This window comes from Lepidochelys olivacea, assembly GCF_965140295.1.
Source record: "Lepidochelys olivacea isolate rLepOli2 genome assembly, chromosome: 5".
NCBI classification, from domain to species: Eukaryota; Metazoa; Chordata; order Testudines; family Cheloniidae; genus Lepidochelys; species Lepidochelys olivacea.
In genome coordinates, this window is record NC_140415.1 from 25,813,112 (window position 1) to 25,839,246 (window position 26,135).

The following is a 26,135-nucleotide window of genomic DNA, read 5'->3' on the forward strand; positions in this document are numbered from 1 at the left end:
AAATGAATCCAGTGTGCAACTGATCAGGCTGGATACAAGTTGTTGACTGGGAGAGAAATTGCCAAAAAATATTCAAATCCGAGTCATTTCCCCCTTCATCACCAATATTAAAACATATTGTTAGGACAAACATGATGAAAAATTGCATTACTGAAATGTAAATCTCATATGAAACTCCACAAAAGATTTTATTATGAAGGTTTTAGTAAGAACCTTGCACAAAGTCTGAATGGATGTGATTAATGATCCAATTAAAACACTTGGGTGGAGTAGTTGAGCTCTACAAAGGTGCTTTAGAACTGCTTCTGAAAAAACAGAAAAGCCTTTCAAAGGGAAACAGAACAAATCCTTTTGTCAACATGGTGCCAGACTTCCTGAACCACAAACCCTCTCTTTGTTGCCTGTGCTTCCCCACAGAAATATTGCTAAAGCAGACGTCAGCAGATTTTACAAATAAGTAGCTATATAAAATATGCTAAACTCGACTAGTCAATCACTTTGTCAGTACCTTGGAGAAGTAACCTAGTAATTTGTAATATGACTAGCACAAAAGCTCATGCTCAAATAAATTGGTTAGTCTCTAAGGTGCCACAAGTACTCCTTTTCTTTTTGCGAATACAGACTAACACGGCTGTTACTCTGAAACATGACTAGCACAATAACTCTCTCTCTTTGGGAACAAGAAGTTGACAGTAAAACAGAAAATAATCTGACTGTAAGCTCTTTGGCGCAGGGATCTGTCTATTTGTCTTTAAGCATCTGACACACTTTGGGGCACAATAATAAATGTTATTCAGCAGTTGTGGGTCTTGGAAAGATAGGGAAAATTGGTCGACCGCAGAATAACCACACTTATTTCTTACCTCCCAAAAAACCCTCCAAACCTATCCTGAGAGCAGACACAGCTCAGTTTTTAAGGTCCCATCTGAAGGGTGCCTATTATTCAGACATTCTGAACTTTATAAGTGCGTCTTCCTTTCTAAGCCCACTTCGTTTGTGGGGCCCGGCATGGAATACAGGCCTGTGCTCTGGGCCCAGAGATCACCCGGGGGGGGGGGGGGGAGCAAGATATCGCCACATGCCGCCCCCCCCACCGCCATGCCGCCCCCTTACGCCCCCCCTACACCCCTCCCCCTACCGCCGTCCCGCCCCCCGCTGTCATGCTCCCTTGTGCCCCCTTCCCGCCCTGGTGACACAAAACTGGCCCCTCTCTCCCAAGGCCGCCCCGCACCCCTGCCAGGAGCTGCTCTCTGGCCGCAGCGCGGGGAAGGGGGCAGCTGAGGGGAACGGTGTCTGGGGCGATCCCTCAGGAACAAGCCACCCCGCTGGCTCACCTGGGGCTGAGCCACTCTCTCAGCACCGGGGCCTCCGCCGGCCTCTGCCCTCCTCCATCCTCCCCCTGCTGCGGCTGCTGCTCCGGGCGCCTGGCTCCGTGAGCGATGGCCCCGGCCGAAGCGGGGCTTCAAACTGCGCCACAGCAGCCGGCCACAGTTCCCTTGAGGCCCGGCTTCCTCCGTGTCACCGCGACTGGGGCAGCCGGTTCCCCAGCGCCTGACATTTCCCTTTGGACAATCGCTCGCCGTCCAACCACGTCATCGACCGACGCCCAGCCGGGCCGCACGGGCTTCTGGGTAGGCCGACTCCGGCGCCGCTGAACGAACTACAAATCCCAGGAGGCATGGCGGCTGCCCCTTTCACCGGCTGCTAGCCTCACTTCCGTTAGGAGTAGCGCGCGCTGGGGAATGGAACGTTGTGCTGGTCGCGCTCAGTTTGGTGGTGCTGCTGCTGCGCAGAGAGGAGGCGCGGGAAGGGCCGGTCGCTCCTGCCGCTGGTTAGTGCGGGGACCCAGGCTCCCAGCTTCTAATGCTTCTGCGCCAGGCCACCATGCACAGGTAATGCGGCGGCCGTGGGCAACTGGCCGGAGTCCGCGTGGGGTATTGCATCGGGAAGGGGCGAGTGGTGGTAGTTGCCGCCCAAAGCGTAGGCTGCTGCTGTGTTGGGGGGGGGGGGGTGCGTGCAAAGTGTTGCACTGGGCTTTGTTATCTGTCTGTCCACGCGGTGTTCAGTCTCTAACGCTGCAGTACATTGTACGTCCTTCTGCCCCTTTCACCTCTACCCAGGGGATGGGAAACCGCATCTGCATCCCCCAAGGCTACCCTGGTGAGCACAAGTCATACATGTCTTGGTGTGACCGCTAAAGGGTAATTAATAGCAGGTAGCCATGTGATTTTGGCGGAAATCTGAGCGGGGCCAGTAGCCTGGATGGTAGTGACTTGGAGGGGTGTGTGTATGTAGTGTTGTCCAAAATACAGTGATCCTGTAACAAACCAGTGTTCACGGAGGATTTTGCAGTTTTTACTGTGCTGCACATTATGGCCATTTGGAACTTCATAGCGGTAGTGCGGCTAGATCCCCTCTGCTTCGAAGACATAGGCTCTACTGCTTGAGCCAAAACACTCTCCATTAGTGGATAGCAGTGTGGGCATAATTTTCTAGTTCTGATTATCTGTAGTGTAGGGCAGAGATATATAGCTATTGGCCAGTTCATTATATTCCCCTCTATAAATGAAGCATCTGAGGTTAACTGAGTTCATACTCATTGTTGATGGTTGTGTCTTTGGCCTTCTGGGACTTCACAGATGTCACTGCATCACACCATGGCTATTTAGAACTCTATGATGATAATAGGACCAAAAATGGAGAACAAACGCCTATCACTTGTGCTAACTGAGGGTCCCTGTTAGCGGTACAAGGCCTGTGATACACAGTTTTGAGCAGTGCTAATTCTATACAGTAAATGATAAGGGTACATGTACGCACTAACTAGTTCACTGCAGTATCTCAAAGTGCTGTACAAACACTGTAATTTAATTCCCCGGTGAGATAGATAAGTAATCACTATTATCACTATTCTATACATGAGGGAATTGAAGCAAAAGAGCCTGAAAGCAGATGTCCATTTCAGAGGCAGTATTAGAATTCAATGTCTTGACTCCCTGTTCTTTATTTAAACCACCAGGTCACATACTTGACTATAGATTGTAAATTGCACAGAGTTCACACAGGTGGATGAAGCAATTCTGGCAATGAAAGATGGAGAAGACCTGTTAGATCATTCATTGTAACCTCAGCCATTGCAGAACTTTCCTCCAGTTATTTGTGCAGTCTCATTGTAATAGTCCCAAACAACTAGATTTCCACCAGTTTCTTTGGCACACTATTCTGCAGCATGATAGGTATTTTAGGAAGATTGTCCTAATTTTCAGACTGAAGTTTCCCCTTCGCTTTTTATTTTTTTCTGTCCAACAAAACAAACAATACAAAATTAAATATATTTAGCTTTTTTAATCTTTCTACTTAAATCAGTTCTCATGGCCCCTGATCATTGCTGCTGCCTTCTCTGACCGGCCCTTCCCGCGCCTCCTCTCTACCTTCTTCTTCTTCTTCCTACGGTTTTATCTGTGATAATGTGCAGTATTCTAACTGACCGCAGAGCCACAATCTCTGCTTTGTTGCTGTTGACTAGATTCCCATCCCTTTGATGCCACAGTTCAAAATTGTAATATTCTTTTTTGCAATCATATCATGCTGTAAATTCAGTCTGATTTACTCTTGTCACCCTAAGTGGGTCCATTTTAGCATTTCTGCTTCCCAGCTTACTTCTTTCCATTAAGTTTGTGTGTTTCTGACTATTTCCCCCACAGAGTATCACATAAATCTGTTCAATTTGATTCTTATATGTATCCCAGGTCTGGAGGTGTTGTGAACATTTGTAAAACCCTACAGGATTTTTGAATGCTATAGAAGTACAAAGTGTTATTGATTTTCACTGTGAATTGTATTGCTTACTGTAGGGGATGTAGGTGCAGGCACCTGTGCCATTTTGTCTTCCAACATTTGGGGTGTAACTTGTGCTGTTCCTGCAGGAGACATCTCCAGGAAATCCCAGCTTCAGACAGCAATGTTTCCACAAGCTTCACATGGTCATGGGACCCCACCAAGACATCAGAGCTACTCTCGGGCATGGGAGTGTCTGTCCTTAAGAAAGAGAAGCTGGGCAGTGAGAACACCCCTCAGGAGCTGCTAGTGTCTCTTTATCCTCCTCAGAAACGACAGAAAGTGAAAGAGAAGGACAAGGACTTTGTGATTGCACGCAGGCCTAGGCTGCTTCGAGAGACAGAGTCAGGTAGAGTAACAACAGCCCAAGCTTGTGTCAGCTTGTAAGAATGACAATGACTGAGGTTGGGTACTACAAATCACTAATAGTTTAGTTGCTTCTTACATAGTTTGGTCTCTCTGAGCAAACTCTAGTCCCTGGATCTAGTGAATCGTGTGTGTTTCTTTCAAGTCTTTCTTTTTTATCTCCCACAAGTTTGACTTTCCCCTCCCACATCTAGACAAGCCTGCATGTCCTAAAGAGAGCATTACTGTAAGGAAGTGGTTCACTCTATTGTTTCCTTTAAGGAGACCTGTGAATGGATAGTATTTTATCGTCTCTGGAGAAAATATTTCCCATAAGTCATAGAGACTGATAGCTACTATGCAGCCTATCATTTCTTCTATTCTGTTTTCTTCAATAAGGATTAAATAGGATTTTGGATTTCGCCCATTTCCCAGATCTGTAGTACAGCAGTTTTGGCCAACAGAGGGTGGATTAAAAAAGAGATCAACTCAGATAGTATAATCTGTTGCTGGAGGGATGTTTCTGAATCTATCTGAAGACCTCTGATCTAAACGTCACAAGAGATGAATATTCTCATAGCCTTCATAAAACCTCAGTTTGAGCCGCCTCCTTACCATCTAGTAACTTACTAATGCTTATGACTTTCTTTATGGTATTTTGGTGAGTTTACAGGGGCTGTTTTTTGAACGGTCACCCATCTCATTTGTGCTCAACCTGTCAAATATTTCTTTTCAGATAAAGTTGTGATCTGGGAAGTGCTGGCTGGGGTTCCTATCTAAAATGTACATGGTCTCCCATCTCATTTAGGGAGGTAATTCCTTGTTCCACAGACCTCTTTGGAGCAGTAACAGCATTTTCTAGATGTACATAATGACTTGAAAATTTACTTGCTTAAGAAAAGAATGTTTGGATTTTAGGCAGAGCAATAGCTCAATATGCATTAGGGGCTGCAGTCGGTAGAGTCATGAATCTTAAGAAGGGCTAATTGCACAAGAGCAGAATAGCTGCATCCCTTTCAGAAAGAGATTCTGGTTATGGAACTCTTTATACACTTTCTCAGAAGACGATGGATTGGACAAACAAGCTTCAGAAGACAAATGTGGGACAATGCTGTTGGCAGCTATTTTTGCACCTATGCACACAGCACCTAGTAACATCTTGGATGAGATGGTAGTAGTAGTAATATAATACCTTTCCAATAAGGAAATGTAAGTACCTAAGTAGTGGACTAGTGTATCCCTAGATCAACAAAGGAATAAGGTAGTGATGGTAGGGCAGGGAATTTGTCTGTTGTCTTTAATATTTTTGTCTAATGGCAAAACTGTTGAAGTGGCTAATCAGTGGACAAAAATGAATCCGATCTACGTAAAACCTGTTGACTGTTTTCTTAAAGGTATTTCTTGGGATGCTCTACCAGATGAATTACTATTAGGGATCTTGGCGTACTTACCCCTAATTGACCTGCTAAAAGTTTCCCAGATTTGCAAGAGATGGCAACGCCTAGCGTGAGTATTGCTTTTTACTTGTAGATATTGAGAACAGCGGTGCTTTTTAAAGGTTGTTAAATGGTCTTTTTCTCATTTTGATGTGCAGGTATAATTCTGTCTACACTGAAAGTGGGTTACACGTGCATTAAGAGACTCTAGACTCTGATTCCTGATGTTTAAATGGAGACTGTCACTTGAGAACCACACTTATCTGGAAATTTTACATTTGGGCTGTGCCCCTAACTAATTTAAAGCCTCTGCTCTCTTCCAGGCCTCCCAATAATGAGACCTGGGGTCTTGCCCACTCCTTCACTCCCTCCCCCCAGTATGTAGTGTAGTCTGAGCTCTTCCATCATGCACCCACCCATTCCATTCATTGATTCCAGGCTCCTATCTTCCCCCAAATTCCCTAAGTCTTGCCTCCCACTAAACAAATAATGCCCCCTTTCCCACAGAATTCCAGTACTTGCAGGAGACTACAGCCTATTGCAGTGAGTTTCATGCAGTATCTTGGCTCTTCATATTCAGGAATATGAATGCACTTTGCTGTCAGATCAGTGAGAAATCTCAGTAATGTTTGTATAAGTAAATCCTTGCTGAGTTGACTTCCTTGTTTTGCACATTCATTTGTAATATTAAAACCTGTTGATGACAGTGTCCTTTGCTTTGGCCTTTCATTACTTACTAACCAGCAAACTCCTTTCCTCCCTAGGTTTGATGAATCGCTCTGGCAGACTCTTGATCTGACTGGTAAAAATCTGCTGCCAGGAGTGATTGGGCAGTTGCTCCCTGTGGGTGTAACTGTATTCCGTTGTCCAAGATCCTGTATTGGGAAACCATTGTTTAAAAACAACCGGTAAGGCTGTCACCATCTTTTGGTGCCCTGGAACAAAGTCTTTCTTTCAGTTTTTCATATATTTCAACCAATCTCTTTGATTTAGCACCTCTGGTTGTCACTTGTGGCATCTATAAATTTTGGAATAGAGGCAGCATGGAGCAGGGAATAAGGCACTGGGCTGACTATCAGGGGAGCTGCATTCTGTTCTTGATTCAAAATTGTTCAAGAACTGATGAACACAATCTTGAGTATAGTTTACTACCATTCAGTAAATTTTTTTTTTTTTAAGAACCAAGAACTACTGACCACTGAAGTATATTTCTTTGCAAAGTTAAAGGAAATATGATTTAACTCTAGCATAGACAGAGATATTATGAGTCTTAAAGATTTGTATGCCTCAAAGTACATAGAATTTTGCAGTTTTGGTAACCAGCTTAGTAGCAATGATGGATCAGACATTCATTAAAGCGTATACATTTTCTACTAGCTGTGCATTCATTTGTAGTATACAAATGCAGTATGCTACCTGAATTTTAAAAAAATATTAAAATCCATTTTTTATGGTCTGCCTTTCTCCTTTCTCCTCTTTAGACCTCTTAGAGTGAAACATATGGACATATCCAACTGCACAATAAATGTTGCAGATCTCCATACTATTCTTTGTCGTTGTGATAGACTACAGAACCTCAGCTTAGAAGGACTGGTGCTTTCTGATGATATAATTAGGTGAGTGGGCATGTTCAAAAGTGTAAGGTTCCTGCATCTCAGGACCATGGGCACCTCCTTTGGTGGCATCAGTGAATCATCAGCACTTATGCCTGGTTAGTCTGTTGGGCATCCCAGCTTCCAACTGAGCAAGTAGCAGCTTAGGCCTCCTGAATGAGGGCCGAATAAGTCAACTGTTAATGGCTCTGGCCTTCTGACCTAAGGGTTAGCACTCCTCCAGCCCAAAGTGGAGGGTCGGGGGCACGGGAACCTGGACCCACCCTGCTCCACCAGGTCCCAGCCCAGGGCACTAGAAACGACAGGTGATTCCATCTTGGGGTTGCCGGGAGAACGTGGGGTCACTGTCTTGCCTCCCAGCAACACAACAGACCAATGTGTTGGTTCCTTTGTTATACCAATAAAATAAAAACCAGCAGTATCTTATTAAAGGGGAAAAGGCAAAATGCCACATTTATTGTGAATACAGAAAGAAAGAATCATAGTAAGCAGTTAGTTATAGCTATAACATTCCATTCAGTTTCATATTCATTCATACACACACAGGTTCTGCAAGGTTGTTATCATAGTTACCAGCCTTAGAGTTGCTCATGCCAAGCCACTGGCCAGATGGCCTGGACATGAGGAGGGAGCAGGGCCTTGTCAGATGCTCATCTGATGCTCCTGGAAGTTGGTTTGCAGAATCAGACCCCAAAGTTCTCACTTTCTGGAGTCCATTTTTATAGGAATTTCTTCCAATGCCAGTCTATGGGAATTGCTTCATCATGCTGTTGCTGAATCAATCAGCAGATGGCACATTCCTGACGGCTCCGTGCTGCCAGATGTTATCTTGTTCTTTGGTTCTCTCATTCTTGAGGCTGTTGGGTGGATTCCAGTCTGCCCTCTGGGGGTCCTCTGGTTATTTCCACCTGATGCCTTCTTCAGTCAATGGACACTGGATTCTTAGGCTGGCACCTCCCTGATCATTCAGTTATTATCTACACCAAGCATCCATCCAGATACATCCTCTGTCTCTATTTTAATCACAATTGTTAACAAAGCGAGATGAATACAACAAAAGGGCGGGGAGTCTCTCGGTGCTGTTTCTGTTGTTACAGAGTGTTGCTTTGAGTCTCTCTCTGTGTGTGTAGTTGTTGTTACAAAGAATTGCTTTGAGAACAGACTCTGTCTTAGAATGTACTAACACAATTAGCAGCTTGCAAGTTTCACACAGAGGGAGAGAAACAGTACCAAAAACCAAGAGACCTCTTAATTAGTAATATCCTGGAATTTAAACTATGGGGAATCAAATTCATTTGGGATTTTAATACAAAACTTCTTTAATATGAACACAACACTAGGGTTCTTCCTACCAGCATCTGGTGGGGCTGCTCCATGGCCACCGGGGCCTGGTTCCCCCTCTCCTTGTCAGACGACCTGCTCTCCACTCCCTCTTTGGGTTTCTCAGTCTTCCGCGGTAGCAGTTTCCTTCCCTCCAAGCTGGCTCTGGAGGGTCATCGCCTGCCACAGTGGGACGGACGTCTTGCTCCTTCCCTGGTCTGACTCTTAACTGAGCTGTGGGGCCCTGTTCTTGTACTACTTGCCCCTGCGAGAGAGAGAGAGAGAGAAGGGACTGGTTTAGTTGAGCCCAACAGGGTGAGTTAACCTCCTCTGTGCTGGAATGAGGTCACAAGAAGTATTCAATAATAACTTTATTTATTTGCCTTCTCGTGTGCAGAAGGCTCCCCAGACAACTTACAAATGCAGGCCCTCATTTTGTAAATAGCTAGAGTAGCACAGACTTCAGCAAGATCACACTTGGGTGCAGGGGTGTGCATAGGCACATCTACTTACAGGATTGAGGCTTATTTTACAAATGGGATAATTGCTTTATCCATCACAGAAATGCAGCCACCTCTGAGGTGAAACATGGCAGCTGTTTAACAGGGCAGAGGAACATTAAAACTGCAAGGGAAATATTCAATTAGGCAGAATGTAAATATCCAAATAGGAATTTGGCCAGGACCCTAGAGATAATAGCCCTTTTCAAGTGTATGATTTATCAAGTACACTAATGCAGCAGGTAAACAGTTACAGAACATCTATTTAACCATTAAATTGAAAACCTAGGGCTCACTAGGCAGAGATGCACAAATGTATCTTTACTAAATTAAGGCCATCTTGAGCCTGGAACTTAGTTATGAAAACAAACCATAAAATTGATAATACCAGGAGAGATGTGAAAGCATTGTGACACTCCATCTATGGTCTTCACAGAAGCATCGCTCAGAATTCCAGTTTGGTGCGATTAAATCTCTCTGGATGTTCTGAATTTTCTGCAGAAGCATTGATGATGATGTTGATCAACTGTTCTGGGTAAGACCGAATTAATTTATGTACCTGTTGATATTCCTGGGAGAAATGATCATCTGAGCACCCCCTGGCATGAGTGTATAACTTTTATGAACTATAATTTGTGTTCTTGAACATCTAAATAGGGTATTTTCCTCTGCGGAAGATTCAGAGAATTCATGTTTTTGTTAAACTTATCTTCCTTAAAGATGGGTACATTTATCTGGGGTGGGGGAGGGAGTTTAACTATGTCTGTTTTGAATATCCTCATGCAAAGTTGATTTCCTTATTGAAAGAGTGACAAGTCAAACTCTGTCAAAGTGAAAGTGTGTCTTTAAAAATTGTGAAATGATATCTGATGAGCCCCCTTTACACAGTGTGTGCAACTTTGATGGTAGAAAAGATCACTTCATGTTAAAACAATCCTTCAAAAACATACAGAGTCGTTCTAACTGATGTAGTACTGTTATAAAAATTTGACAGCTTGTGGAGACTAACGTTCTGTGATCTGCCAACATGAAGAAGGATGGTCTGTGGTTAAGGCACTGAACTGGGACTTGGGAGATCTGTGGCAGAAAATGAATCCAGAGTTCAAGTGTAATGTTGGAGAAACTACTTAATGCAAAGTTTCAGAGTAGCAGCCGTGTTAGTCTGTATCTGCAAAAAGAAGAGAGTACTTGTGGCACCTTAGAGACAAACAAATTTATTTGAGCACAAGCTTTCGTGAGCTACAGCTCACTTCATTGGATGTGTGCAGTGGAAAATACAGTGGGGAGCCCACCTTGATTATCACTACGGTGTGTCGTCGTCGTGTCGTGTCCGCCCCCCACTCTCCTTCTGGTAATATCTCGCCTTACCTGATCACTCTTGTTACCATACACACTGTAACACCCATTGTTTCATGTTCTCTGTGTATATAAAACTCCCCACTGTATTTTCCACTGCATGCATCCGATGAAGTGAGCTGTAGCTCACGAAAGCTTTTGCTCAAATAAATGTTAGTCTCTAAGGTGCCACAAGTACTCCTTTTCTTTTTACATAATGCAAAGGCAAGCTTAACATGTACTGATTTAACTATGGGGGTTTAAACATACTTCCTCAGTTATACCAGTGCAAATTGTGTAGACAAAACCTTAATCTCTATGCCACACTTTGCAGTCTGTAAAACGGGGATAATATTTTCTTTGTCTTATCAACTTAGGTTGTAGATTGTCCCTGTTTACTATATGTATATGCACTGCTTAGCAGAATGAGGATCTGATCTTGGTTGGGACGTCTAGGCCAGTGGTTCTCAACCTTTTTGGGCTCAGGACCCATTTGTAAAAGTTTATGGCTAGGGTGGCTTAAGTTGGATCCCGCACCCTGGGGGAGGAGGGTTGGGTCCTGCCTGGCACTCACCCCACAGTGGCAGCTCCTACAGCTGCTGTGGGGCTGGCTGGGCTTGGCTCTGCACTCTAGGCATTGCAGCCTCTGGGGTTGCAGCACCACTCAGTTCAGCCACACCCCCTTGAATGGACCAAATTTCTGTGAGTAGAGTTGTGACCTGGCTCATGAGGTTTCAGTGCCACTCACTCAGATGTGGCCTCCTCAGACTCCAGTCACCATGACGGCTGGGCCAAACCTGAGTGGTGCTGGGACCCCAGAGGCTGCAGTGCCTGGAGCAGGGTGGTGAGCCCTGCCAGCCCCATGGGACAGGAGCTGCCACACAACCCTTTGAAACATTCTGGTATCCCGACCCACGGGTTGAGGAAACACTGCTTTAGGTGGTGGTATATTTTGATAGTAAGTAACAGAACTGGTGACACACAGCATGTCACGAAGGCTTGGCATGTTGAGTGGGAGCTGTCCCTGTTTGCTCAGTGTGGGGTTGACACACCCAGTCACATGGTTGTCAGGATTCCCAGTCGGGGCAGAACAATCAATAAGTCTGTAGCCCCTGGGGCGAGGCAGAGCAAACACTCAGTTTATATCAGGAGACCCGAGTAGTCACATCTAGTGGCAAGTGTGGGACAGGGGGACCCACACCTACCCTAGTTCACTGGATGTGGCCTGCAGGCCGTAGTTTGCCCACCTCTGTCCTAACAGATTCCCTGGGTCACTTCCTACCATAAAGCCCATTTCGGGCATCTCCTCAGCTGGCAGTAGCTCGGCGTCTCTGCAGTCAGCTGGTCATCCACAGCATAGTCCAGATCCACAGAGAGTCGATGGTTCCCCTGCAGGAGCCTGCAGCACACATCCTTCCTCCTCTTCCACCAGCACTGACTGAGCTGAGCAGCCTCCTTTTATCTGTCCCCTCCACCTGGACCATGTGCAGTAGCGGTGTGGGGGTATCATTTCCTGGGCCCACAATGATTGGTCAGCCCCCATTGGCCCCGTGCGGGGTTGATACATCCTGTCACGCAGCAGTGCACGTTTCTTTGCCTCGCCAACATGCTTTAACCCTGTTTTTGAGGAACCGGTAAGGATGGGAGGGTGACTTGTTTCTTTGACCTACGTTGAGACAATCAAAAAAAAATTCAGCAGTACTGGTTATTTATTTGTAATCTGGTAGCACCCACAATGTACTACACATTGTCCACACAAAGGAGTACACAGTCCCTGCCCCAAGCAGCTTACAATCTACGACAAGCTGTAGTAAGAGGCCCTAAAACATAAACCCTTGTATCAGACGCCTGGTATGAGGCCTAAAGCCTGAACCAAAGTACTTCCAGGAATTGCTAAGCAAAGCTGGGCTGTGAGCCAGAGGCAGGCCCTAATTGCAGAACTTGGCACGAACAGCGCTCCTAGAAAGCATGGGCTAATGATATAAGTAGTAATAAGAGGAACGTGTGCCAAGATGGCACCTGGACATCCCAATACGAGGACACTTCAGAGATAACAAGGAACAGTCAGGTGCATCCCAAAGACAGAGTCAAAAGGACAGCATGATGGACAGATCTGTTTGTTTGAACCAACATGATCGAAGGGGGAGACAGCACCCTAATGAGTCCAGGGGCTGTATCTCAGTACATCAATAGGGATGAGTAATCTATTCTGCAACTGTATAAAAATAGGTCCCGGAGCGCATATCTTTGTCCAGCCTAGGGGGCAGTGGAGTGTCCCGCCACTGATTGAGCTGTGTCCATTGCCAGGGGGCACATATTCGTAGTATGTCCTATAGAGTCTATAGGAAACTATTCCTGTGCTTCGTTTGACAATAAACCTGGCCGGGTGCCTTCGTACCTTACGAGAGTCTGTGGTCTTTGAGGGTTCTCTCGGGGTCTGCTGTGTCAGCCATCTGCGCGGAGCTGGGGCAGCACACAGGGGGAACACGCACGCAGCCGGCTGTTATCGTCATCGAACCAGAGCAGAGCACCTCACCGGTAGCTACCGACAACACAAGCAATTTGTGAAGGGTTGAAGAGGGTTGCACTCAAAACATGTATGATATTTCTATACATTATAAAAAATACACACAAACTAAATCCGGTGGCCAGTTAATAATGGATAGATTAAGGAGCAAACAGCTGTGTTTTTCTTCTTTAAAGGTGGAGTCCTATCCATTAGGAACCAGACTATGGCAGATACCCCACTTCACAGCAACAACAAATGATGATTACTTTGCCATTGCTGGCTTGATGCATTTTGGCAACCAAGATGCTCTTTATCCCATTATAATTCCTCTATGCCATCTATTTAATCTGATCTCTCAAAATTTGGTGTCATTAATGAAGAAACTTGATGGTATATATCTTATCTCATGTACAGTTTGATATTTTTGGTATTTGAACAGTATGTGGATGCTTTTAAGGCCAAACCTATGTTTCTGCAATGCTTCCAAATGGATGTATTTTTATTTGTGCATAGATTGGAAGAGTTGAACTTGTCCTGGTGTGACTTCACAGCTGATCACATTAAAGCAGCAGTCAACCACATTTCTACAAATGTAACTCAACTAAATTTTAGCGGATACAGACAAAATCTACAGATACCAGGTAAATAGCACCACTGAAAACTGGTGGTCTAGTGGAATGATATGTGGAACCTTAATTAAGTGTAGCTGTGATTGTTTAACTGTTTGCATCTCCTCTTGGTCCTTCAGACCCAGAGTATTGATTTCAAATGCAATGGTGCCTTTGCCTACATGAAGGTACGCTTTATGTAGTACAATTCATGAAACAAAACATTAACCCGGAAACTTAACCAGCATTATTGCTAATTTTTGTACATGAGCTCTGAAACATTGGTAACCACTTCTATTATTATTATTATTATTATTGGCACTTAAGCACCACAATCAGGAATCCGAGCCCCACTGGGCTTGGTGCTATACACATAAATAATGAAAAGACTATCCCTGTTTTACGGACCTTACACTTAAAGGCAATCAAACAATATAATTTTGAGTCATGAGGAAGGAACTTAGAAATTACAAGACTTCGATTTACAGAGGAAAAACTTCAGGTATCCAAAAAACCCAGACACTACAAAGATGAGTGTGTTCTACATGATGGAAGTCATGTAGTGGTTTTCAGTTGCATGAATGAGCTTTGGAGTACCTCAGAATGCCTGTAAACCTCGTAAATTTCTCCTACTAAGAAAACAGTGACTAAATTCAAATGTTTTTCCGGCTGGTACAGTAAAAGCTCTTTTATCTAGCACTTCACCAACTGGCGAGCTCTATAAACCGGCATTTCTGATCTGCACTTAAAGTCCGGTTTATAGTGTGGTTGGTGTGGGGCCAGGAAGGGCATGGGATGGGATGGGGGTATGGGGCGTGGGAGGGGGCTCAAGATGTCAGATGCAGAGGGGAGCGCTTGCCTCCAGCAGCTCCCCCCAAGCCGCTCCCCATTCCTGCTGTTGCAGACAGAGGTGCGGCCTGGCGGCTCTGCAGGCATGCTTCCTCTGTACCCCCCTCGAGTCCCTGAGCACGGACTCCATGGCACTCAGCTCATTGGCCGGGAACCACGGCCAATGGAAGCTGTGGGCGGGGGGGGCAGTGCCTGCAGATGGAGGCAGTGTGCCTGCTTGCAGAGCTGTCTGGCCACGCCTCCACCAGGAGCAGCAGGGACGGGGAGCTGCTGCAGGTGCGTTCCCCCCATCTGGCACCCAAGCTCCCTCCTGGACCCCAACTCCCTCCCAGAACCTGTGCCCCACAACCCCTCCCACGCCCCTGTCCCGCCCCGCACTCCAAACCCCTCCCTCTGAGTTACCCAGCATTTTTACTTTACTGGCATCCCCTGTTTTCCCAGCATACTGGTTAAAAAAGTTTTTACTATATATTGATGGTGCAAATGGCATTTCAGGGGCACTTTTTTTTTCTGCGGACAAAATCTTTTTTTTCTTGACAAAGCTAAGAATTTAAATCCTTTAAGGGTCTGCACCAAACATCAGTAGGTGAAAAAGATTTGGTATATGTTTCAAGTGCAGTACAAGTGTTCTTTAAACAAGTACAACCTTCTTTCAAGAACTCATGTTGGTAGAAAACATGTAACTTTCATAGCAGTGAATAATTCAAACGACATATAACTTTAAAGGTAGCTTTTACTGGTCAGGAGAAGCTGTAATATTGCTGGAAAAAAATGCCTGGCTGATTTATATACATGTTTTTTTCCCCCCGCCTCCAGATATTAAGACATTGGTGACAAGATGCCCTTATCTCGTCCAGTTAGATTTAAGGTAAAAAAAACTGTGCATCAGAAACTCTTCAGCAGCCCTGAATCCAAACAGTATCAAGAAATCTTTGCCCCTACTCCATTCAGGCTGCAACTTCTGTCTCTCTGGGGCCATAGCACAGAATCTGCCCCCTGTGCATCTGGGTTTGTGCTAGCAGAAGCTAGAGGAACCAGTGAGTGATAGATATCTACATACATTTTCATACCAAGCTCATCACTGTTGTTTCTGAGCACCTTCAGGCAAGATCTGAAGGTGCTCAGAAACGCCTGCCGCTGCCCCCGCCCCCACCATAGACAGATGTCACTCCTTGGAAGATTTATTTCTTTGCCAAATTTCAGGCTTCAGCTGGGTTCTGTTCTGATCAGGTTCTTAAACTGTGCCCATCGTTACCTGTTTACTGTGGTACCGACTATCACAATATGCTGGGATTTTCTTAATGATAAAAGGATTCTTGCCTCCTCTTTGCCTCCCCAAATACACTGTGGCTGGCTCAAACATTTTGAAGGTATTCTGCTCAAACTTTTTACCAAAAAAAAAAATTCCTTGAGACAGAAATTGTTCACAGAAAGTTTCTGAAACTCACCTTTTGGGCTGAGAGTTCTGAGTGTGAAAATAGAAACCAGTTTGCGATGTTACTGTAGAGTTTGCTTACTTTGATATTGAGCAAGTTATATAAAAGGGGAGAATACATAGAATTTAGTACAAGATCTAAAACTTGTTTTAATAAAGGGGAATTTATTTGAGAATTGGTTATGCACCCCCCCTCTCTCTTACCTTTTGCCCCTTCCAGCTGTCTGGTCAGTTGTGCTATAAACTTTAGGCTAGGTTCACTCATAGGTTCCTGTAGCTTTTGCTGGCAGAAATCCAGATGCACAGGGAGCAAATTCTGTGCTGGAACCCCAACAAGATAGAAGTGGCAGCCTGAAAGGGGCAGAAGCAAAGGTATCTTAAGTTGCCTTTGTGCTACTTGGGTTCGGGGGTGTTCTCGCTTGGGGCAGCTGACAAGGGGCTGCACTGCTACCGAGAAACCTTGTAGTGCTGTGGGCGTATGCTGTGTGCCAGGGGTGGCTGTCAAGAGAAATGCTATGAATGCTTGAAGTTAATAGACTTAAGGTACAATAACTTCCAGATGAGAAAATGGTAGCCTTATATATTAGATCTCAGTGTCTTAAGTGCTGCTGACTGTAAGTCACAGGGGGTATACAGCTTGAAGTATCTTTGAGGGTAATATGCAAGTTACCAAGATAGGAAAAAATATTTTTCTGGAAGGGATAAGCTAAACTCATTTACCCCTGGGGGAATTCCGCACCATTGCATGCAGAATTCATGTCCCCACTGCAGAAAATGACGGGAAAGCAAAGGGAAGCTGCGTGGGGGTCAGAACACCCATGGTGTAGTTTGGCGGGGTGGGGGGGCGTTGCCCCCCAAACAGAGGCAAAGCATGGGGGGCACACAGTGTCACATGCCACTGGCCCCCTGCTCCCAATAGCTGAGAGCACTGAGCTGCCCAGCTGAAGGAGAGTGCTGCGCTGCTCTGCTCTACTGCTGCTGCAGCTAGACCCCCACCTCCATGGTCCTAGTGCTGGTCATGCTCCCCTTCTGCGGGCTGGGGCCCATCCTGTTTTCTGTACAACAGTGAAGACCCACGGTGGGGCAGGGTAAAGAGGGTGGGGTAGGGAGAAGAGGCAGTAGGGAAGGAAGAGGGGTGGGATGGGGAAGGGCACAGAGCAGTGGGGAGGGGCATCTCAGGTGGTAAGCGGGAGCCAAGCTTGTGGTATTCCCTCGGCCGCAGCTCAGGCTCCCCAGTTAAGCAGGCCCAGCGACCCCTACTTCACTGATCACCCAATCAGCTTCACATAGATCTCCACCCCACCAAGCCCCACTTCCCCCAGCACCTGGACCCACTGAGCACACAGTCGCTCCACCACCACCACCCCCAGGCCTCATCTTTCACCTGGACCTCCTGCAGAGTCCCATTCCCCCTGTACCCAGAACCCCCCAACAAGCTCCTGTGCATCCAGCTCTTTCCCCCCTCCCCCCCCATACCCGGATCCTCCACTGAGCCACCTGCATTGAGATTGCTCCACACAGAACCTTCTCACCCCACATACCCACACTAAGCCCTTCCACGCTTGGATCCTGCTGAGCTGAGCCTACTTGCCCCACACCTGGATCAGAGGCCGCGAGACTCTGTCCCTCTCGCTTGCTATCTCGGTGTGCCTGACGTGGACAGACAGGGCCTTGGGGTGTGTCAGGGTCGGGTGCAGCCTTACGGTTGACTCCATGTCCGGGTGGGACTGCAGGGTGATCTCCCACCTCCGTGCAGCTAGGATCTGTGCTCCCCACTGCCATGCTGGAGCCTGCACATCTAGTTGACCACTAAAATATAGAGAATTTTGTAAAACATTTAAAATGTGTGCAGAATCCCTCAGGAGTAATAAACCACATCTGCTGTCACTGACTCTCTTGCCTGTCGTGCATTTGTAACCGGATTATAAAATGTCAAAGTATAAGTTGATTTTTGCCATATCAACTAAACACTGCTTAGAACTCTTGACATGTAGAGCAATTTCCTTTTGTGACCTAAGGTCCTGTGCCAAAACAGCTTCCTGCAAAACAAGCTACTGTTTTCCCTCCTCCAAAAAATAAAAATGATGGAAATTGGTGATTAATTTCTAATAAGGAAGAAAACATGTTAAATTTGAAAATAGTTAATAAGCTAGTGAAGAAAGCTTTTGAAGGCAGATAAGTGTTTAATATTAATGCGTGCAAAACTTTTCTCTCCAAATTTCAGAAACACTTGAAACTTTGCTTCTAAGCTTTGTGTTCTTGAAAAGGAACGTTTTTAATCCAACTCTTATATATCCCTTTTATTACAGTGACAGTGCAATGTTGAAGCCTGAATGTTTTCAATATTTTCATCAGCTCATCTACCTACAGCATTTGTCTCTTAGTAGATGTTATCAGATATCTCCTGCTGACTTACTGTGAGTAATGTCTTACACCCATTATAGTTCTTTACTATTAAAACTGAATTAAAAGGTGATCAGAAATACTTAATAAAAACTGTTCAAGATCCTGAACTGCAAATAATATCTTTAAAAACAGAAGAGGAAGGCTGGGACTAAAAGGCAGGATGGAGCCGATGATTACTGGGTCTCCTCTGACATCAGCAAAAATCTATGAACCCACTGGTGAAGTGTCTGTGTCATTTCCCTCTAGTGCTGGTGCATGCACATGACAACTTGCTATCAGTGAATCCATTAGCTCAAGTGGCATAGGTCTGTGATGTGGATCTAAAGGTTCCAGCTCTGCTTATTGCACCATGAGAGTGTAAATATGATTCCACCTAATGGAGTTCCTGGGTGTTGTTTTTCTTCCAAGTTCACCTTTTATATTGAGGAAGTTAAAAAGAATATTAAGGTTCAAAGTAAAAAAAAAAAAAAAAAGTTAGGAATTGCCCAAATTAAGGTTGCCTATATAACCTTAATTTGCCTCCCTTGTGTGTATATGCATTGATAGAATCTAATTACATGTACTGTCTTTTCCAGGGGACCCCTGCCTCATTGAGTGTACAACCTGGATGGTACTCTGAGCAACTAATTACTATTTTATTTTTTTCTTGCTGTGGCCCTATGCCTTACTTATTGCACACCATTCAAAAAGACTCTGAATATAAAATTCATTTCCTTATAGGCTTTTCTATGATGTTCATTACTACAGTATCTGAATGATTCACAAACGTTAATGAATTGATTTGCACAAAACCTCTGAGGTCTGAGGGTATTATCCCCATTTTACAGATGGACAACTCAGGCATAGAGAGACAGATTTAAAGATATTTAGCTGCTGAACACTCATTGAAAATTTAACTGGGCACCTAAATATCTTTAAAAATCTGTCCCCAAAAGATTGTCAGAAGTGTCCACTAATGGGTGTTGGATTTGAGACACCTAAGACCTGATTATTATTTTTTCTTCAGAGTAGTTAGCATTATATATCTTTTTACATGGTCAAATTACAGCTCTCGTTGACTTGGTTACAGTTGTGCGTGCATAGCATTTTTGCAAAGCAGACAACAGTCTCACATCGGGCACTTAGAAAATGAGACACCGGTGGCCACCTGTGACAAGTTTGGTTTAAGTGACTTACTCAGCATCCCATAGTAACTCTGTTGCAGAGGCAGAGATAGAATCCAGTTCTCCAGGGCAGCATTCAACCGCCTTAACCACGAGACTATCTTGTCTCTTCTTGCAATACCCTTCCTCATTCGCTACACACCTTCAAAAACTTCTGAAGCCACAGCCTCATTCACTACTCAACCCTGAGTCATCCCTCACACCAGGACCATCCTGTGAACTGAATGGGGCAAGTGTTGTGGAGAATAGTAGTATGCAGTCATCTAACTAAAGACTGTCAATGCATGAATTAAAGTTGCACAGGCAACCTTAACTTTAGCATTTCCTAACTTTTGAGTGCTTGATTTTGCAACCTGAACATCTTTTAACTTAAACAAAAAACTAATACAAAATTATGGTTGTGTCAAACTGACCAAAAACAAAGAAAGAGGGCCAGATCCTCAGCTCCTATAAATCAGCATGGTTCTGACATCAGTGGAATTATGCTACTTCCATTTACACCAGCTGAGGATCTGCCCCTAAAGTTTAAAGTTAACAATAGGTGAAACTTCTTGTTTTTCCTTCTTGTTCCTCTTTAACATTTTGGGTTTTAGTTCAAATATATGATGGGCCACATTGCTGTTCTTAATAAATATCAAAGGAAGTTATGCTTTGAGTGTTAAAACTCCATTTTAAGTCAGAATCTGTGTAGGCTAGCACAGCTTTGTTGTGACACCTCGGGCAAATCAATTAACTGTACTTCCCCATCTGTAAAATGGGAACATCTGTCTCAGGGTGGTCCGTGAAGATTTTTAGCAAATGGAGCAGTTTTCAAAGGTGCCAAGTGCAGTTTGGCATCTTACTCTTATTGACTTTCAGTAGGAGTTGGGTACCTGTCATTTAAAAATCTCCTCCAAAGACATGTTGATATTCTCCGGTGGAAGATGTTATAGAAGTGCAAAGAACTTTTGAACAGCACATTACACTGATCTGAGATTCCTTCAGTACTTATGTGTAATGGAGAGACTTAAGGATGACTGGTGAAACCTTTTACTCTTTCAAAAAGAAAAGGAGTACTTGTGGCACCTTAGAGACTAACAGCTGCTACTCTGAAACCTGTCACTTTACTCCTTGTTTGTTACTGGGTCAGCTATGTCAATGTTAGTCACTTTTCTCAGTAGTAGTGAGAAGGGAGTAAGTATGTGAAAGCTTATCACAGACTAATAGCTCTGTAAATATTTACATACTCTTTAAAGGGATATTAGGTAGCTGCTCTGAAAGAATTTTAAAACTCCGATAATTTGCTCAGTAGTACAGGGGTACTGCAGCCTCTGATGTCTATGAAGGGGCTGTTGAAGTATAATATCCTTAAGGAAATGATTCATTAAGCCATTTCTGTTTTCTAAACAAGATAGATTCCCTTACCTAGGCTCCACAAAAAATTGTGAAAAAACAATATTTAGTAAAACAAAGCATTAAATGGTTGGATGTATAAGAAATCCAAATCTGTTACTTTAATGATAATATAAAACTCGTTGAAACAATTTATGTACAATAAAATTGTTTGTCAAAGTTTAAAAAAAAAGAACTTGCAACAGATCTATATTGATTCCTAAACCTAGGCTGTTAAAATGGGAATTGGAAGACGTTTAATGCTGGAATCGTGATGCGGCTATGGGATAGCTCTGTAGTGTTTGTTCCTTCTGATGAATCCATCTGTCCCTGACTGTACTTGCAAATACACATTTAAATGATAGCTGGAGAAACACAAGGAACTTGGTCTGTATGACCAGTTCAAACATCACCACAAATTCCATTCTGCTGATTCCTTGTCCAGACTGTAATCTCAGCCCTGTTACTGCGACTATCACCTTATCTGGCCTGTTACCACAACCCTTCAATCCATTCAAAACGCCACCACAAAAGTCACAAACCTTGGCCACTCCAGAGTCTGTTCACTGGTTATTTCTTGCCCTGTGTTATCAGGATTAAGCTCCTTACCCTCTCCACCCTGAGCATTTTGATTCTTGTCTACCTCTGTTCTCGCTTGTAAAGGACTTAGCACACCATTGATGATGATAGAATATTCCATACAGTGAAGAATAGGTAATCATTAGCTAAGATTATTAAAAGTATTTCTAAGGAGACGACTGATGTGTAGGATTTGCCATCTGGGCACCATTTGCTCCACTTATTCTGAATGTTGATTTTAATAGTCCGTTGCTATTGCAGAGACACTAAATAAACAAACCAACCGTTTCCTGCAATAACCTAGCATGTGTGAGGGTCATTAGTTATGAATAAAGTTACTTACATTTCACTGCACTTAAATTCCTATTTCTCTATTCAATCTGGCTTGGCAATTGAACTTCTTACTGAATGACCAGAACAGAGCATAAAGTTTCAATTAAGTATATTTAAAATCAGATTTTTTTAGATAGGAGCAAACATTTATCCAAAAACTATTTTCCAGACTTTCATGAAAAAAATTGTAGTATTCAGTTTGGGTAAAAGGTTTAAGCCATTTTTGCAGCTCATTGATCTGCTTCTTTTGTTTCTCTCCTTATAGTGAGCTTGGTGAACTTCCCACACTAAAGACTCTTCAAGCTTTTGGAATAGTGACTGACAATTCCCTACAGCTCCTAAAAGAAACACTTCCCCACATAAAGATCAATTGTTCACATTTTACAACCATTGCACGGCCAACTGTTGGCAGCAAAAAGAACCAGGAGATCTGGGGCATCAAATGCAGACTGACACTGAGAAATCCTAGTGGTTTGTGATACAGAGTTTGCTGGATGTTTTCTTTTGTTGGCACCAAGCGTGGTATGCTTCATCAAGAAACCCAAACACTGGAGCATCACTCTAGTTCTTCTTGTAAAAAGTGTTTCAACGTGGTCTTATGCTATAATTTACTTTCATAAGTATATTTTTATATTGTCCTTCTCTTACTGCCTTCAGAAATGTGTCCCGAAATCTAATCAGGTATGAGTAATTGTAGGCATTTTAAGTCAATCTTGCTTTTAGAAAGATGTTTGCAAAAGCCAAGTGACTATTGCAACTATGCTAAACATGATTAAGTTAGAAAGTTTGGTAAATATTGCAGCTGTTCTAGTTATTTGGCAATGTGCTTAATTCTGCAGTCTGTGATGTTGCTTTATTTGAACTGTGAGAGTCCAAAGGTGCTTCTGTAATATTTTTCTAAATACACAGCTTTGAGTAAAGCCCTTGCAAAATAGAGTGATGCTCAGTCATTAAGGAACTGTTTTATTTCATTACAACTCAGTACGATCCTGACTGTTTCAGAGTTTAGAGCTCAGAATGAGTAAGGGCATTAAGTCTATTTAGACTCTTAACTGAACAGGATGGAATATTTGGTGCTATCTACTTTTTGGAGGGACCGGGAAGGAACCATGGCTTTGGACACTAAATTCACTGAAATTTAATGCAATAGGAGCCATGGGAAGGGAGATCCACACAAAAGGAGCTATGAGGAAGCTGAATCGGACACTAGTTATAAGGCAGCAGAACAGAGCTACAGTGCATTTTTTCCTATCAATTACAGAAGTGACCCTCACTGGCTCAAAATGACTGTGCTGAGTAGTTTAAAACTTGAAACCCCTTTGCAAGTTTTTGAAACCAAGATCTCACCTGTCAGGGTGAAGTTTTCATTGGGTATTGTCTGACTTACATTCCAGTTCTGTGCTACTTAATCAGTATTTAACTTTTTGTGATTTCCACAGTTTCTAAAGATGCATTATTAATGCAAGAATCTCTTCATAGGTAAGCTTAGTATGATGTTTCTTTTTATATAGCCCTGTATTCACATCCCTTCATTGAGACACTGGAGGGCTAAGGAGCAATAAAGAGGGAAATACACAGAACTCCAGAGCTCTTCAGGGCAAGGAGAGGAAGGGATTGCTGGGATCTAATGGGTGTCAAGCACTTCACAGTACAGAAGCAGCAGTCTTGCAGATATGTTTGCTATAGCAAAGGGAGATATAGGTCCCCACATACTCCCTTAAGTTCTACAATGCAGAAAATGTGGCAAACCTTAAGGTTCTAGGCTCTGTTGTCCCAGTTCCTGTATTTTAAAGAAACCCACCAAAAACTTAGCAACTTTGATCGTAGTTCAGCAAAGAAAAATATGAAAGTATAGAAATGAACAACTAGATAACTATTCAAGCCCATAAGAAGGGAAAGGATAGATATGGGCCTAAGGCACAGGTGTAAGTCTTAGATCTGCTTCTTTGGGCCACCGTTCGCCATCTGTAAAATGGATGTAGTACATCCCTATGTTTGAGGTGCTGAGAATAAGTTTATTCATGACTGAGGTGGCTAGACAGAAAGGTACCCAGGCCATAAGATTACCTTCAGAAAAAATATATGTACAGTAGAAGCTCAGTTACAAACTGACTGGTCAGCTACACACCTCATTTGGAACCGCAAATACACAATCAGGCAGCAGCAGAGATGGGAAGAAGAAAAAAAGTACAGAAGTGTGTTAAACAACAAACTATTAAAATAAAGAGGGAAAGTTTTTAAAAAAGATTTGAGGTAAGGAAACTTGTGCTTCTAATTTAAATTAAAATGGTTAAAAGCATGTTTTTTCTTCTGCATAATGAAGTTTCAAACCTGTATTAAGTCAATGTTCAGTTGTAAACTTTTGAAAGAACCACCATAATGTTTTGTTTAAAGTTATGAACATTTCAGAGTTACGAACAACCTCTATTCCCAAGATGTTCGTAACTCTTAGATTCTACTGTACAACCATAAAGTAAAAAGAAAATGAGTACTTGTGGCACCTTACAGACTAAAATTTATTTGAGCATAAGCTTTCGTGAGCTACAGCTCACTTCATCGGATGCATCCGATGAAGTGAGCTGTAGCTCACGAAAGCTTATGCTCAAATAAATGTGTTAGTCTCTAAGGTGCCACAAGTACTCATTTTCTTTTTGCGGATACAGACTAACACGGCTGCTACTCTGAAACCATAAAGTAGTTTCAGTAATCGAATGTGTGGTGTTAACAGAGAAAGAGGAGAACCTAGGTTTTAACTTTTCCCCACCCTTATTCCCTTGGAGGTGGAAGGGGTGACAAATTTGCAGCAGGCTTAAACATTTATGTACCAATTCACATATCCTAGGTATCCTTAACTGTGCTTTCACTTTAAGCAGCTAACAGAAGTTGAGACCAATCTAAGTCTTCCTGGATACTCCCATTTCTATATCCCACCAATCTGGTCACAGATTCACCATAGTTGGTCAGTCTTTTGCTGTAACACTCCATTAAGTCTCACTTCTGAATTTATACTTGGAACCAGTGTGACAAGATATGGCACTCAGCACTAACCCCCCCATTCTATGTCTGTCCCCAGTAGGGAGTTTAAAAAGAACCCCCTCTCCTCCAACTAGCAACAGGACCATCCAGTCTACTAGAGATGGCTACTGCTAATCAGTTTTACATGGAAGGTGATCAAGTGCTATAGTGAGGAGCAGCAGTATAAAACATTACGGGTACATCTACACTTACTACTACAGCTGCACTGCTGTAACTTATATTGTATTTTGTACTTATTATATTGTATTATATTGTACTTATTGTATCACTTATGTTGATAGGAGGGATTCTGTTGGCGTAGATAATCCACCTCCCCAAGAGGCCATAGCTGGGTCAATGGAAGAATTCTTTTGTCAACCTAGTGCTATACAGGGACTTTGGTCAGCTTAACTACACCACTCAGGGGCTTGAATTGTTCACACCTCTGAGTGATACAGTTATGCCAATCTAATTTTCTAGTGTAGACCAGGCCTAAGATAGATACGCTTTCTTTCATCTGATGACTCTTAACCCATTCAAAAGTCCTTAAACATCTCCAGCTGGAGGTGAATCACTTATTAAGGTATGGAATTAGACCCTTTACTATCACATATAACAGTGTGGGGTTGTGTTGGCACTATTACTTCCAGTCAAACTATTTCTCCCACTTGACATCTTGCTTTGAGTTTACTGAGGACAGCCAAGTTTCATATCTAAGCAGCCTCACATTTTTGAAATACCTGCCTGAGTAAGGTCTTCATAGCATGGGATCCTAAAGACTTAATTTATAATTATAAAGACAAAGGCATTAAGGGCTGAAGTGTTCTCTGCATAACTTCATACATTTAAAAAAAAACTTAGGTTTAACACAGTTGCATGTGTTTCATAGTTTAGGAAACTACAACAAAACTAAAGTTGATAAGTAATAAATCTAGATCAAGTAAAAGTCTTTAAGCTTGGAATACAGAAGAGTATTATAACTTGTATTTCTCTCCATAACTATTGTACTAGCAAAAGCTACAGCATTTCACTGTTGTACTCCAATAAACTAATTTTTAAAAAATCAACCCCCCTCTTGCTGTGGTAACAGGAAAGTAACTTGAATAAAATATCAGTTACCTGTGGAATGGGATACACTTGAAGTGCACTAAAAGCTGTAGCTATGGATAAGTATACTTGGACTACACTCTTACTTTAGGTCTGTCTTATTTGAAGACTTTCACAACATGCTACTGTGTTCATCAAGATCGGGATGGTGCAAATCTGTCAGAGTAAGATGCAAAAACCTACTTTAACTGAGCTCTTCCACACCCTCACCAAGGGACTGGGGGAAAATGGAGCATGGGAGAAAAACCTGAAGTCCATACAACCTAAAGTGAGGTACAAGTCTGTACACTGAAATTAAACTCACAGCATGGTGATGGAATAGAAAATGCTTTAAATCCTGTCCAAATTAAATATTTAAGATAAGTATGTTGGGA

At 43.3% G+C, this 26,135-nt stretch overlaps 2 protein-coding genes across 2 annotated transcripts in view; one reads left to right on the plus strand and one right to left on the minus strand.

Moving 5' to 3' along the window:
* The window catches only part of LMBRD2 (LMBR1 domain containing 2), a 55,651-nt gene extending 54,035 nt beyond the window's left edge, over positions 1-1,616 (minus strand). Inside the window, exon 1 of the mRNA XM_084628466.1 lies at positions 1,335-1,616. The gene's annotated coding sequence lies outside the window, so the exon portion shown is untranslated. The remainder of the gene's footprint in view (positions 1-1,334) is intronic.
* A 56-nt stretch (positions 1,617-1,672) lies between these two features.
* SKP2 (S-phase kinase associated protein 2) lies at positions 1,673-22,575 on the plus strand. Its single transcript, XM_084628471.1, has 10 exons — positions 1,673-1,831; positions 3,927-4,186; positions 5,577-5,688; positions 6,383-6,526; positions 7,100-7,234; positions 9,488-9,586; positions 13,409-13,536; positions 15,169-15,220; positions 18,097-18,204; positions 21,905-22,575. Exons 1-10 carry the CDS (start codon positions 1,743-1,745, stop codon positions 22,116-22,118), a joined length of 1,341 nt encoding a protein of 446 aa, XP_084484597.1. The 5' UTR covers positions 1,673-1,742; the 3' UTR covers positions 22,119-22,575.
* Positions 22,576-26,135: the final 3,560 nt, after the last annotated feature.

Bases quoted from the DNA above. Each gene is read 5' to 3' on its own strand.
- SKP2 (XM_084628471.1), top strand. From the start codon at position 1,743: ATGGAACGTTGTGCTGGTCGCGCTCAGTTTGGTGGTGCTGCTGCTGCG. The intron at 7,235-9,487 runs GTGAGTGGGCAT...TGGTCTTCACAG, and splicing joins CTTTCTGATGATATAATTAG to AAGCATCGCTCAGAATTCCA. The intron at 15,221-18,096 runs GTAAAAAAAACT...CTTTTATTACAG, and splicing joins CTCGTCCAGTTAGATTTAAG to TGACAGTGCAATGTTGAAGC.